This window comes from Poromitra crassiceps, assembly GCF_964638095.1.
Source record: "Poromitra crassiceps genome assembly, chromosome: 12".
NCBI lineage: Eukaryota > Metazoa > Chordata > Actinopteri > Beryciformes > Melamphaidae > Poromitra > Poromitra crassiceps.
In genome coordinates this window covers 2,503,772-2,519,695 of record NC_139632.1, presented here as the reverse complement: position 1 = coordinate 2,519,695, position 15,924 = coordinate 2,503,772, and the positions used below count along the sequence as shown (strand labels likewise).

Below are 15,924 nucleotides of genomic sequence, written 5' to 3'. Positions count from 1 at the left end.
ACAGGTCCTGGAGAGACGGAAGGTTGCAGCCAATGATCTTCTTGGCATCACCTTATGAGGTGAGGATGGACTCAACGACGGCTGTGTAGAACTCCACCATCGTTTTCTGTGGCAGTTTGTGTTTCCTCAACTGTCGCAGGAAGTACATCCTCTGCTGGGCCTTCTTGGTGGTGGTAGTGATGTTCTTTTGCCACCTGAGGTCCTGGGACATTGTTGTTCACCAGGAATTTGAATGACTCCACATTGTTAACCGGAGAGTCACACAGGATGAGGGGGGCAGTCAGGGGCTGGGCTTCTTCTGAAGTCTACCACCATCTCCACAGTTTTCAGAGCGTTCAGCTCTAGGTGGTTCTGACCAGGGTTTCCGTTGTCCCATAATTGCAGGACATTGGCCTTTAAAATGAATCAAAAACCTGTAAATTAAAATCTGCAGGACACCGTGTCCTGTAAATTATCTCCCGAGTCCCGATGCTATTAATTATTGTAACCCCGAGTTAAACCCCGAGTCAAGAATATTGACCTGTCACTTTATAGTTTGGTAACACTGTAGTTGCTCGTACTGCTCGTCTTTAGCTGCTTCTGACTGGTCAGTTTAGAGAGGTACATCACGTTTCTCTCAAATGCTATTGGCTAATGGGGCAGCTGGGCGGGACTGAGCGTTGGGATTTGGACAGTGCAGTGAGGTTTGTGTTGCGCTCGCTGCTGTGCACTGGGGCACTGATATAGACGGATACTGTGGCTAATGCTGCTAGAGGCTAACGTTAGTTACTTTACATGGCAGTAAAGTAATGAACCACTGAATGACCAAATTTATTTAACTTTTAACCATTTAGAGTAACACTGTTTCCATACGGACCCCCAGCGTTGGTTAGTTGTTTATAACGTGACTATATTCATAAGGTTTATAACATACTCCGGTTTCCAGTTCATACTTCGGGTCTGAATACAGCCGTGCTGAGTTGTGGCTATTGCGCAACACACAGGTGAAAACCGTCTATAGCGCGTGTGTTTTCCTCTTAACTTAGTGGGTAGCTACCCAAAGCAAGCCAAGTCTACTATTTTCTAGTACTCTTATTAGCCTGACTCATTTGTAATAAGTGTGTTTGTACGGCTAAAGTCTTGCATGCTATCCTATCATCTGAGAACTGTAGCCTGATGCTAATGTAGAGGCTAGTGTTTTCTGCCTGCTTGCTAACGTGGACGCATGGATCTATTATATTATCGGGACGCTAGTGTTTTCCGCCTGGACGAGACGACCAGCTGGACCATCGCCACACCACACAGCGCAGCGTAGGTTTTTAAGCTCAATAAACACTGATTTAATGTGTCCTGAATTTATACCATTTTGTCCTTTATTTGAAATCTTAAAGGACACGATGTCCTGCAGCTGTGAGTGCTAGCGGAAACGCTGGTTCTGACTGCACCAGAAGGCCAGGTGGTCCACTTCCCTCCTGTAGGCCGACTTGTCCACATCAGTTATTAATCCATAAATCCAATGAGGGTTGTATCGTCCACAAACTTCAGGAGTTTGACAGAAGGGTGGCTCGAGTGCAGTAGAGGATGAAGAATTCAGGAGTGAGCACGCCTCCTTGCAGAGCTCCAGTGCTGATGGGCCGTTATGATCGATAATACAAATATAATGTGTCGGGTTCTCCACTCGTGCAAACGGTATTAAAGGGAATGGGAGAGGCGAATCTGATTGGTTTGATTTATGTAACACCCAGGCCACACCTGTGCATAATTTTTGACTGTGCAGATCCTTAAGATGCCGTTTGCGCGCTGCGCCAGTGGCATTTTTCGGGGCACGGAGGATAGCAGACGATTTGGGCACACCTCCAATTGCGCCACCGCCCAGCACGTGTGCGAAGATCGGGCCCATAGAGTGCATAAGCCACGCCCTCTTCCGCATTACGGATAGGAACCAAGGGATTTCATCCACCGTTCATTTTTCCATCTACATTTCGTAAAATGCTTATAAAAAATAGTTTTACTTTGTCAAACCAAGCGATTCAGCTATATTTAGAAGCAGGAGAGACCATACTGTATAGCATTTCATTGGGACCAAAAATAAAAAATAAAATGGATAAATCAATCAATCAATCAATGTTTTTATTTTTTATATTTGTGAAATGTCCTATGGTGTCTGAATCGCTTGGTTTGACAAAGTAAAACTATTTTTATAAGCATTTTACAAAATGTAGATGGACAAATGAATGGCGGATGAAGTCCCTTAGTTCATATGCTGAAGAGGCGTGACTTAGGATCTATTTCCCCCACACAGGGACGCCTCCCAGAGGGAAGAGGAGGGTGTGGTTTGCTGATGACATCCTGCCCTCTAAGCAGTCTGAGTCGGCCCCCACCACTCCAATCAGAGGGCCCAGCTATTCACCGCTGATGAGGAGAGCCCTGGGAGGGCCAATCAGAAGTCCTGTGGGTTCACCGCAGCTCAGGAGAGCCTCGCGGCCACAGGAGACTGCTATCAATGTGGGATTGTCCTAAAGATTACTCTAGAGATCAATTAGATTACGTAGAATATCATCCCTAGATTATGTTGAACCTTAGCTCCCAGGTCAGTTTATTGATGTTTCGACCATCAGGTCTTCATCAGACGCTTCATCGGCCACTGTAGGTAGTGACACTGTAGGTAGTGACACTGTAGGTAGTGACACTGTAGGTAGTAGTGACACTGTAGGTAGTGACACTGTAGGTAGAGACACTGTAGGTAGAGACACTGTAGGTAGTGACACTGTAGGTAGTGACACTGTAGGTAGAGACACTGTAGGTAGTGACACTGTAGGTAGATACACTGTAGGTAGTGACACTGTAGGTAGTGACACTGTAGGTAGTAGTGACACTGTAGGTAGTGACACTGTAGGTAGTAGTGACACTGTAGGTAGTGACACTGTAGGTAGTGACACTGTAGGTAGAGACACTGTAGGTAGTGACACTGTAGGTAGTGACACTGTAGGTAGAGACACTGTAGGTAGTGACACTGTAAGTAGTGACACTGTAGGTAGTGACACTGTAGGTAGTGACTGTAGGTAGTGACTGTAGGTAGTGACACTGTAGGTAGTAGTGACACTGTAGGTAGAGACACTGTAGGTAGTGACACTGTAGGTAGTGACACTGTAGGTAATGACACTGTAGGTAGAGACACTGTAGGTAGTGACACTGTAGGTAGTGACACTGTAGGTAGAGACACTGTAGGTAGTGACACTGTAGGTAGTGACACTGTAGGTAATGACACTGTAGGTAGTGACACTGTAGGTAGTGACACTGTAGGTAGAGACACTGTAGGTAGTGACACTGTAGGTAGTGACTGTAGGTAGTGACACTGTAGGTAGTGACTGTAGGTAGTGACACTGTAGGTAGTGACACTGTAGGTAGTGACACTGTAGGTAGTGACTGTAGGTAGTGACACTGTAGGTAGTGACACTGTAGGTAGTGACACTGTAGGTAGTGACACTTGTAGGTAGTGACACTGTAGGTAGAGACACTGTAGGTAGTGACTGTAGGTAGTGACTGTAGGTAGTGACACTGTAGGTAGTGACTGTAGGTAGTGACACTGTAGGTAGTGACACTGTAGGTAGTGACACTGTAGGTAGTGACACTGTATGTAGTGACACTGTAGGTAGAGACACTGTAGGTAGTGACACTGTAGGTAGTGACACTGTAGGTAGAGACACTGTATGTAGTGACACTGTATGTAGTGACACATTACATTACATTACATTACGTCATTTGGCAGACGCTTTTATCCAAAGCGACTTACAGTAACACACTTTTTGTCAGCAATAGAGCAATCAACTATGGAGCACAGTCTATGACAACTACAAATCCTGAAGGAACAGTGGTACGAGTTTTAGTTTAGGATTTTTTTTTTTGTTTTTTTGTTTTTTTGTTTTTTAATATTAAATAAAGAGAGAGAAAGAAGTTAGATCAAGAAGGGCCCAGGTGGAGCCTGAAAAGGTGAGTCTTTAGTCTTTTCCGAAAGATCGGCAGTGATTCAGCAGTCCTGACCGAAGGTGGCAGCTCGTTCCACCATTGGGGTGCCAGGGAGGAGAAGAGTCGAGATCGGGATGAGCGACTTTTGAGCGCCCGTAGCGAAGGAGGAGCGAGGCGCCCTGCACTGGTAGAGGAGCGAAGGGAGCGGTGAGAGGTTTGGAACCTGACCATAGATTGCAGGTACAGGGGAGCTGACTGGTGTACTGCCCTGTAGGCCAGTACCAGTGTCTTGAATTTGATGCGAGCTGAGATGGGAAGCCAGTGGAGGTCCCGGAAGAGGGGAGTGACATGAGAGAATTTGGGTTGGTTGAATACCAGACGGGCTGCAGCGTTCTGAATGAGCTGAAGCGGTCGGATGTCGGCGGCAGGTAGGCCGGCCAGGAGCACGTTGCAGTAGTCCAGGCGAGGGACGATAAGTGACTGGACCAGGAGTTGAGTCGCTTCTCTTGTGAGGAAGGGACGGATTTTGCGGATGTTGTAGAGGGAGAACCTACAGGAGCGTGCTGTCGCAGCTATGTTGGCAGAGCAAGACAGCTGGTTGTCGAGGATCACCCCAAGGTTCTTAGCTGTAGAGACACTGTAGGTAGTGACACTGTAGGTAGTGACACTGTAGGTAGTGACACTGTAGGTAGAGACACTGTAGGTAGTGACACTGTAGGTAGAGACACTGTAGGTAGTGACACTGTAGGTAGTGACACTGTAGGTAGTAGTGACACTGTAGGTAGTGACACTGTAGGTAGTGACACTGTAGGTAGAGACACTGTAGGTAGTGACACTGTGAGTAGTGACACTGTAGGTAGTGACACTGTAGGTAGTGACTGTAGGTAGTGACTGTAGGTAGTGACACTGTAGGTAGTAGTGACACTGTAGGTAGAGACACTGTAGGTAGTGACACTGTAGGTAATGACACTGTAGGTAGAGACACTGTAGGTAGTGACACTGTAGGTAGTGACACTGTAGGTAGAGACACTGTAGGTAGTGACACTGTAGGTAGTGACACTGTAGGTAATGACACTGTAGGTAGTGACACTGTAGGTAGTGACACTGTAGGTAGAGACACTGTAGGTAGTGACACTGTAGGTAGTGACTGTAGGTAGTGACACTGTAGGTAGTGACTGTAGGTAGTGACACTGTAGGTAGTGACACTGTAGGTAGTGACTGTAGGTAGTGACACTGTAGGTAGTAGTGACACTGTAGGTAGTGACACTGTAGGTAGTGACACTGTAGGTAGTGACACTGTAGGTAGTGACTGTAGGTAGTGACACTGTAGGTAGTGACTGTAGGTAGTGACACTGTAGGTAGTGACACTGTAGGTAGTGACACTGTAGGTAGTGACACTTGTAGGTAGTGACACTGTAGGTAGAGACACTGTAGGTAGTGACTGTAGGTAGTGACTGTAGGTAGTGACACTGTAGGTAGTGACACTGTAGGTAGTGACACTGTAGGTAGTGACTGTAGGTAGTGACACTGTAGGTAGTGACACTGTAGGTAATGACACTGTAGGTAGTGACTGTAGGTAGTGACACTGTAGGTAGTGACACTGTAGGTAGTGACTGTAGGTAGTGACACTGTAGGTAGTGACACTGTAGGTAGTGACACTGTAGGTAGTGACACTGTAGGTAGTGACTGTAGGTAGTGACACTGTAGGTAGTGACACTGTAGGTAGTGACACTGTAGGTAGTGACACTTGTAGGTAGTGACACTGTAGGTAGAGACACTGTAGGTAGTGACTGTAGGTAGTGACTGTAGGTAGTGACACTGTAGGTAGTGACACTGTAGGTAGTGACACTGTAGGTAGTGACTGTAGGTAGTGACACTGTAGGTAGTGACACTGTAGGTAATGACACTGTAGGTAGTGACTGTAGGTAGTGACACTGTAGGTAGTGACACTGTAGGTAGTGACTGTAGGTAGTGACACTGTAGGTAGTGACACTGTAGGTAGTGACTGTAGGTAGTGACACTGTAGGTAGTGACACTGTAGGTAGTGACATGTAGGTAGTGACTGTAGGTAGTGACACTGTAGGTAGTGACACTGTAGGTAGTGACACTGTAGGTAGTGACTGTAGGTAGTGACACTGTAGGTAGTGACACTGTAGGTAGTGACACTGTAGGTAGAGACACTGTAGGTAGTGACACTGTAGGTAGTGACACTGTAGGTAGTGACACTGTAGGTAGTGACACTGTAGGTAGAGACACTGTATGTAGTGACACTGTAGGTAGAGACACTGTATGTAGTGACACTGTATGTAGTGACACATTACATTACATTACATTACGTCATTTGACAGACGCTTTTATCCAAAGCGACTTACAGTAACACACTTTTTGTCAGCAATAGAGCAATCAACTATGGAGCACAGTCTATGACAACTACAAATCCTGAAGGAACAGTGGTACGAGTTTTAGTTTAGGATTTATTTTTTTGTTTTTTTGTTTTTTTGTTTTTTAATATTAAATAAAGAGAGAGAAAGAAGAGAGAGAAAGAAGTTAGATCAAGAAGGGCCCAGGTGGAGCCTGAAAAGGTGAGTCTTTAGTCTTTTCCGAAAGATCGGCATTGATTCAGCAGTCCTGACCGAAGGTGGCAGCTCGTTCCACCATTGGGGTGCCAGGGAGGAGAAGAGTCGAGATCGGGATGAGCGACTTTTGAGCGCCCGTAGCGAAGGAGGAGCGAGGCGCCCTGCACTGGTAGAGGAGCGAAGGGAGCGGTGAGAGGTTTGGAACCTGACCATAGATTGCAGGTACAGGGGAGCTGACTGGTGTACTGCCCTGTAGGCCAGTACCAGTGTCTTGAATTTGATGCGAGCTGAGATGGGAAGCCAGTGGAGGTCCCGGAAGAGGGGAGTGACATGAGAGAATTTGGGTTGGTTGAATACCAGACGGGCTGCAGCGTTCTGAATGAGCTGAAGCGGTCGGATGTCGGCGGCAGGTAGGCCGGCCAGGAGCACGTTGCAGTAGTCCAGGCGAGGGACGATAAGTGACTGGACCAGGAGTTGAGTCGCTTCTCTTGTGAGGAAGGGACGGATTTTGCGGATGTTGTAGAGGGAGAACCTACAGGAGCGTGCTGTCGCAGCTATGTTGGCAGAGCAAGACAGCTGGTTGTCGAGGATCACCCCAAGGTTCTTAGCTGTAGAGACACTGTAGGTAGTGACACTGTAGGTAGTGACACTGTAGGTAGTGACACTGTAGGTAGAGACACTGTAGGTAGTGACACTGTAGGTAGAGACACTGTAGGTAGTGACACTGTAGGTAGTGACACTGTAGGTAGTAGTGACACTGTAGGTAGTGACACTGTAGGTAGTGACACTGTAGGTAGAGACACTGTAGGTAGTGACACTGTGAGTAGTGACACTGTAGGTAGTGACACTGTAGGTAGTGACTGTAGGTAGTGACTGTAGGTAGTGACACTGTAGGTAGTAGTGACACTGTAGGTAGAGACACTGTAGGTAGTGACACTGTAGGTAATGACACTGTAGGTAGAGACACTGTAGGTAGTGACACTGTAGGTAGTGACACTGTAGGTAGAGACACTGTAGGTAGTGACACTGTAGGTAGTGACACTGTAGGTAATGACACTGTAGGTAGTGACACTGTAGGTAGTGACACTGTAGGTAGAGACACTGTAGGTAGTGACACTGTAGGTAGTGACTGTAGGTAGTGACACTGTAGGTAGTGACTGTAGGTAGTGACACTGTAGGTAGTGACACTGTAGGTAGTGACTGTAGGTAGTGACACTGTAGGTAGTAGTGACACTGTAGGTAGTGACACTGTAGGTAGTGACACTGTAGGTAGTGACACTGTAGGTAGTGACTGTAGGTAGTGACACTGTAGGTAGTGACTGTAGGTAGTGACACTGTAGGTAGTGACACTGTAGGTAGTGACACTGTAGGTAGTGACACTTGTAGGTAGTGACACTGTAGGTAGAGACACTGTAGGTAGTGACTGTAGGTAGTGACTGTAGGTAGTGACACTGTAGGTAGTGACACTGTAGGTAGTGACACTGTAGGTAGTGACTGTAGGTAGTGACACTGTAGGTAGTGACACTGTAGGTAATGACACTGTAGGTAGTGACTGTAGGTAGTGACACTGTAGGTAGTGACACTGTAGGTAGTGACTGTAGGTAGTGACACTGTAGGTAGTGACACTGTAGGTAGTGACACTGTAGGTAGTGACACTGTAGGTAGTGACTGTAGGTAGTGACACTGTAGGTAGTGACACTGTAGGTAGTGACACTGTAGGTAGTGACACTTGTAGGTAGTGACACTGTAGGTAGAGACACTGTAGGTAGTGACTGTAGGTAGTGACTGTAGGTAGTGACACTGTAGGTAGTGACACTGTAGGTAGTGACACTGTAGGTAGTGACTGTAGGTAGTGACACTGTAGGTAGTGACACTGTAGGTAATGACACTGTAGGTAGTGACTGTAGGTAGTGACACTGTAGGTAGTGACACTGTAGGTAGTGACTGTAGGTAGTGACACTGTAGGTAGTGACACTGTAGGTAGTGACTGTAGGTAGTGACACTGTAGGTAGTGACACTGTAGGTAGTGACATGTAGGTAGTGACTGTAGGTAGTGACACTGTAGGTAGTGACACTGTAGGTAGTGACACTGTAGGTAGTGACTGTAGGTAGTGACACTGTAGGTAGTGACACTGTAGGTAGTGACACTGTAGGTAGAGACACTGTAGGTAGTGACACTGTAGGTAGTGACACTGTAGGTAGTGACACTGTAGGTAGTGACACTGTAGGTAGAGACACTGTATGTAGTGACACTGTAGGTAGAGACACTGTATGTAGTGACACTGTATGTAGTGACACATTACATTACATTACATTACGTCATTTGACAGACGCTTTTATCCAAAGCGACTTACAGTAACACACTTTTTGTCAGCAATAGAGCAATCAACTATGGAGCACAGTCTATGACAACTACAAATCCTGAAGGAACAGTGGTACGAGTTTTAGTTTAGGATTTATTTTTTTGTTTTTTTGTTTTTTTGTTTTTTAATATTAAATAAAGAGAGAGAAAGAAGAGAGAGAAAGAAGTTAGATCAAGAAGGGCCCAGGTGGAGCCTGAAAAGGTGAGTCTTTAGTCTTTTCCGAAAGATCGGCATTGATTCAGCAGTCCTGACCGAAGGTGGCAGCTCGTTCCACCATTGGGGTGCCAGGGAGGAGAAGAGTCGAGATCGGGATGAGCGACTTTTGAGCGCCCGTAGCGAAGGAGGAGCGAGGCGCCCTGCACTGGTAGAGGAGCGAAGGGAGCGGTGAGAGGTTTGGAACCTGACCATAGATTGCAGGTACAGGGGAGCTGACTGGTGTACTGCCCTGTAGGCCAGTACCAGTGTCTTGAATTTGATGCGAGCTGAGATGGGAAGCCAGTGGAGGTCCCGGAAGAGGGGAGTGACATGAGAGAATTTGGGTTGGTTGAATACCAGACGGGCTGCAGCGTTCTGAATGAGCTGAAGCGGTCGGATGTCGGCGGCAGGTAGGCCGGCCAGGAGCACGTTGCAGTAGTCCAGGCGAGGGACGATAAGTGACTGGACCAGGAGTTGAGTCGCTTCTCTTGTGAGGAAGGGACGGATTTTGCGGATGTTGTAGAGGGAGAACCTACAGGAGCGTGCTGTCGCAGCTATGTTGGCAGAGCAAGACAGCTGGTTGTCGAGGATCACCCCAAGGTTCTTAGCTGTTTGGGAGACACTGACACTGACACTGTAGGTAGTGACACTGTAGGTAGTGACACTGTAGGTAGTGACTGTAGGTAGTGACACTGTAGGTAGAGACACTGTAGGTAGTGACACTGTAGGTAGTGACACTGTAGGTAGTGACACTGTAGGTAGAGTACTGTACAGTACTGTATGTACAGTACTGTATGTACAGTACTGTATGTACATACAGTACTGTATGTACAGTACAGTACTGTATGTACATACAGTACTGTATGTACAGTACATACTGTACTGTACATACCGTACTGTATATACTGTACATACAGTACTGTATGTACAGTACAGTACTGTATGTACATACAGTACTGTACGTAAAACATTCACAGTACTGTACTGTACATACAGTACAGTACTGTATGTACATACAGTACTGTATGTACTGTACATACAGTACTGTACATACAGTACTGTACTGTACATACAGTACTGTACTGTACATACAGTACTGTATGTACATACAGTACTGTATGTACATACAGTACTGTACTGTATGTACATACAGTACTGTGAATGTTTTACGTACAGTACTGTATGTACATACAGTACTGTATGTACAGTACAGTACTGTATGTACAGTACAGTACTGTACGTAAAACATTCACAGTACTGTACTGTACATACAGTACAGTACTGTATGTACAGTACAGTACTGTACGTAAAACATTCACAGTACTGTACTGTACATACAGTACAGTACTGTATGTACATACAGTACTGTGAATGTTTTACGTACAGTACTGTATGTACATACAGTACTGTATGTACAGTACAGTACTGTATGTACAGTACAGTACTGTACGTAAAACATTCACAGTACTGTACTGTACATACAGTACAGTACTGTGAATGTTTTACGTACAGTACTGTATGTACATACAGTACTGTATGTACAGTACAGTACTGTATGTACAGTACAGTACTGTACGTAAAACATTCACAGTACTGTACTGTACATACAGTACAGTACTGTGAATGTTTTACGTACAGTACTGTATGTACATACAGTACTGTATGTACATACAGTACTGTATGTACAGTACAGTACTGTATGTACATACAGTACTGTACTGTATGTACATACAGTACTGTACTGTACATACAGTACTGTATGTACAGTACAGTACTGTATGTACATACAGTACTGTATGTACATACAGTACTGTATGTACATACAGTACTGTATGTACATACAGTACTGTATGTACATACAGTACTGTATGTACATACAGTACTGTACTGTACATACAGTACTGTATGTACAGTACAGTACTGTATGTACATACAGTACTGTACTGTACATACAGTACTGTATGTACATACAGTACTGTACTGTACATACAGTACTGTATGTACATACAGTACTGTACTGTACATACAGTACTGTATGTACATACAGTACTGTACTGTACATACAGTACTGTATGTACATACAGTACTGTACTGTACATACAGTACTGTATGTACATACAGTACTGTATGTACAGTACAGTACTGTATGTACATACAGTACTGTATGTACATACAGTACTGTATGTACATACAGTACTGTATGTACATACAGTACTGTATGTACATACAGTACTGTACTGTACATACAGTACTGTATGTACATACAGTACTGTATGTACAGTACAGTACTGTATGTACATACAGTACTGTACTGTACATACAGTACTGTATGTACATACAGTACTGTACTGTACATACAGTACTGTATGTACATACAGTACTGTATGTACATACAGTACAGTACTGTATGTACAGTACAGTACTGTGAATGTTTTACGTACTGTGAAAGTTTGACACGTTTCTGCTCCAGTTGCTTACAGCTAGCTCACATTTTCTCCAGGAAATTTGCATTTTCAAGTTTGTAAATACTAGTTCTTCTCCTCTCCTCCTCCCTTCCTCTCTCCTCTCTCATCCTCTCCTCTCTCCTCCTCCTTCTCTCTCCTCTCCTCTCTCTCCTCTCCTCTCCTCCCCTCTCTCCTTCTCTCTCCTCTCCTCCCCTCTCCTCTCCTTCTCTCTCCTCTCCTCCTCTCTCCTCTCCTCCCCTCTCCTCCTCTCTCCTCCTCTCCTTCTCTCTCCTCTCCTCCCCTCTCCTCTCCTTCTCTCTCCTCTCCTCCCCTCTCCTCCTCTCTCCTCCTCTCCTTCTCTCTCCTCTCCTCCCGTCTCCTCTCCTCCTCTCCTCTCTCTCCTCCTCCCCTTCTCTCTCCTCTCCTCCCCTCTCTCATCCTCTCCTTCTCTCTCCTCTCCTCCCCTCTCCTTCTCTCTCCTCTCCTCCCTCTCTCCTCTCCTCCTCTCCTCCTTCTCTCTCCTCCCCTCCCCTCTCTCATCCTCTCCCCCCTCTCCTTCTCTCCTCCCCTCTCCTTCTCTCTCCTCCCTCCCTCTCCCCTCTCCTCCCCTCTCTCATCCTCTCCTTCTCTCTCCTCCTCCCCTCTCTCCTCCCTTCCTCTCTCCTCCCCTCTTCTTCTCTCTCCTCCTCCTCCCCTCTCCTCTCCTTCTCTCTCCTCTCATCCTCTCCTCTCATCCCTGCCTCCCCCCTCCTCTTCTCCCTGCAGGAGGTGTGTGGACCTTATGGATGGGGCAGCTCAGCTCTAGTGAGCAGCTCTGCCAACCTCATCCCTCTGGACGGCCTGCCGCCCATCCTCACCTCCACTGGAGTCAAAGGAGGTAGAGCTACATACTATATCTACTGTAGCATTCATACTATATCTGCACATCCTTTTGAGTGTCTTAATGAAAACTCACTGCTGGGGGAGCTGTTGTGGTTTTGTACTCCAAAAAGAAAGTGATTAACATTGAAGTGAATGGGGAAATGACCCGACTTCTCTCTCGGTCTATGTCTTAACACATTCACTGCCAACAGTTTATCCGATACAGTACGTAGCTTCTGCCAAGGTTTTTTTTGAGGATTCTGGCTCATCTTTCAAGAGCCGAGGATTATTTTCTGCTAGGACTTTGTGAACACAAAATATCTCAAAAGAACTAATAGAATGTGTGCTTTCTCTGTCTAAAATAGTTAGTTTTTATCATGTTCTGTTATGTAGGCATTAGCAGTTGAATACAGCATGGTTTCATCGTCTGAGAAGGAAAGCTGAGATAAATGCCTTTTTGTGAAATTCGATAGAACAGGCAGAACAGTCACTTTAACCATTTATTTTTGGCATCAGTGAGACATCAGACATCTAAACAATAGTTCTGAACAGTAATTTCCTCCAATATAACAGCACCCCCACCCCCCTCTCCTTCAAACTCCTCCCTCCGTGGGTGTGTCTCTGGTGGCTCTGCAGCGTGTGTCACAGGCGAGTCTCTGCTGCCTGTCTGTGCTGCCTGGCGGCCGCTCGTCGGGCAAGTCTGGATCGGGCTTGTTCGTTTCTGGGGTTTCGGTTGTGAGCTTTGATGAAGCTGCGTGCGATTCTGGGCTTTCTGCTGCGTGTTTCAAAGTGTGTTGCACCCAGAGTCTATTTTTGGAATCCCCCACCGTTGTGCGCCAGCTCCCAGCGCGAAAGCGTTTTCGCCATGAGAATGGTTTCCTCACGCTTTTTCCTGCTGTTTTTGCTCGGCTTTCTCTAGTCTGGAGAGCACTGTCGCCACTTAGTGGGTCGGTGGAATGGGTTGTACACGTTCGGTGGCTCCCATATTTTTATAGGAGATGTAGGGGGCTTTGATCAACGTCCCACCGTCAAAAAAAAACGTTGTTGTTTTTTTGACGAGTTAACTCGTCCACGGCAGTGAACGTGTTAAATAAACTGGGTATTTAAGTATTTTTCATGCTCTCATGTTCTCAGTTTTCTAAATTATGGCCCTATTTCAAGGAAAATAGACAATAAATAGATGGGTTACCTAACCCTAACCCAAGGTTTGGGGCATGGTTACCCGCGTCACCATTGCATCGCCTCTCTCAACAACACAGCCTAGCCTAGCTTAACAACATTAGCAATCAGCGAGACCCGTAGTAGCAAATGATCAGAAACAGCGTTATCTTTCTGATCTTTGAATCATTTTAGTAGACACACGTAACAATATAGATGAGGTCAGTTTATCAAAATACTGTCTAAAAATAAAATCAGATTTTTGACGACTGGGTTTCCAGCCAGCCCATCGACCATTTTTAACTGATACAAGCCGCCTTCAGAGCTCATCGTCTGGGCACATTTACATCCATGATACCGGGCGAAATGACCAGATAAACATGGATTGAGTTAAACCGACATAGTCTCACGTGGTTTTCCCCGACACCCTCCTGTTATGGGGGGGTCATATAGGTGTTTGTGCTGTGTGACTGATTGGCTGTGCTCTAGGTGTATGCATGCTGGTGATTGGCTGTGCTCTAGGTCTCTGCATGCTGGTTGGTTCATCGAGGAGAAAAGTAATTCTACAAGGCTGTTGCTGATTGGAGAAGATCAGCCACTGCTCCTACAAATGTGGAAGACAGACAGTTGAGCAGCAGAGTGGAGGTGACAGGGGCGCCACTCATCTGTCTGCTCATTCAGCAACCCATGTTCACTTTGCTTGTATTTGGTTTCCTGGTTGGTGTCTGTTAACACATTCACTGCCAGCCGTTTTTTCAATACTGTAGTTAGCTTCTGCCAAGGTTTTTTTTTTGAGGATTCTGGCTCATCTTTCAAGAGCCGGGGATTCTTTTCTGCTAAGATTTTGTGAACACAAATTATCTCAAAAGAACTAATAGAATGTGTGCTTTCTCTGTCTAAAATAGTTAGTTTGTAGAGTTAGTAGTTATGTAGGCATTAGCAGTAGAATACAGCATGGTTTCAGCGTCTGAAAATTTATGCTGAGATAAATGGCTTTTTGTGAAATTCGATAGAACAGTCACTTTAACCATTTATTTTTGGCGTAAGACGTCAGACATCTAAACAATAGTTTTCGGAAAATGCAACTGGAATATGCTGTTTACATGACCCTTATCAAATTCAGAATATTGTCATTTTCCGAATAATAGTGGAATATTGTGTGCATGTAAACATAGTCAGTGCTATTCAATATACAGTCAATGTGCCAAACACTGCAAATGTATAGACTACATCTTCATTAATGTTTAAACGGCAGTAGGAACAGTTGAGCACCATTTGGCCCTCTGCCATCATCACTTCCTGTCAGCATGCACTAAGTTCTTTGACATTTGAACTTGTGTGAGTTGTCTTCACTATTTCCTGATCTCTAAAGTGCCTGGGAAGTCCCAGGTGAGCATAAATGTGTTTAATCCTGCTTCCTCCCTGCAACTCCTCCCCCGGGCTGTTGCTGTAAATAATGTGCTCCTCGTCTTGCCTGGTTAAACAGGGGCATGCAAAAAGAATAACGTTAATGAAAACGACCTACCCTGGCATCTTATTTAAAGCCAGGCTTGTACAATGCGTATTCATTCTTGCACAACCTTGAATCAATTCTCTGACATACATTTTTCATGAAGCTCGCTCTCGTGTTCGGCCACAGCTGCCTGACAAACTCTTTAGTGGATCGTGCTGCCTCCAAGTGTCGGGGCGAGGAGTCTGACAGATGTGTGACTGTTTCCTCATATTGCCCTGTGGAGGATCCTCTGGTCCAGTGGTTCTCACCCCTTTAACACCAAGTACCACCTCAGAAATGACCAGCATAAAGTATGAGGGAGGGAGCCCCGCGTAACACCAGTGGTACCCGTACCACAGGTGGAGAACCACTGCTCTAGTCTGACAGCTGTGTGATGTTTCCTCAGAGTACACTGTGGAGGAGAAGCCCTCTGAGCTGTGTGATGTTTCCTCAGATTACACTGTAGAGGAGAAGCCCTCTGAGACACTGCTTATTCAGGAGCTGGAGAGCGGCAGGCCCAAGCCGCTGGTCTTTGTCCTCAATGCCAACCTACTTGCCATGGTCAAGCTGGTCAACTGTAAGTTTTTTTTTCCTTTCACTCTACACTCAGTAACAATCATCGTGAATATCAAACAGAATACATAATAATATACATGGGTACAATATACTATAAAACTTACTATAAATCTTACAGTGCAAGTACAGTGGTTTCAGAGTGAGGTTTAGGGTTCACCTGTGATCCTGAAAACAAAGTCATATAGAAAATGAAAAGGAGCTTGCATTATATAGGTTCGTTTACATGTTTTTAATAGCTCTCACGCCGTCTTATATCTAGTATTATTATAATCATAATAATTGATTATTTCTAGATACTCAAAGCGCTTACTGTA

General features: G+C 45.5%; 1 protein-coding gene across 1 annotated transcript in view; it reads left to right on the top strand.

The window, feature by feature from the left end:
• Positions 1 to 1,376: 1,376 nt before the first annotated feature.
• The window catches only part of zfyve9b (zinc finger, FYVE domain containing 9b), a gene marked incomplete at both ends in the record, with an annotated part of 37,009 nt that continues 22,461 nt past the window's right edge, over positions 1,377 to 15,924 (top strand). Inside the window, 4 exons of the mRNA XM_083648309.1 lie at positions 1,377 to 1,389; positions 2,282 to 2,484; positions 12,289 to 12,400; positions 15,489 to 15,611. Of these exons, the coding sequence (XP_083504435.1) occupies positions 1,377 to 1,389; positions 2,282 to 2,484; positions 12,289 to 12,400; positions 15,489 to 15,611 (451 nt within the window). The remainder of the gene's footprint in view (positions 1,390 to 2,281; positions 2,485 to 12,288; positions 12,401 to 15,488; positions 15,612 to 15,924) is intronic.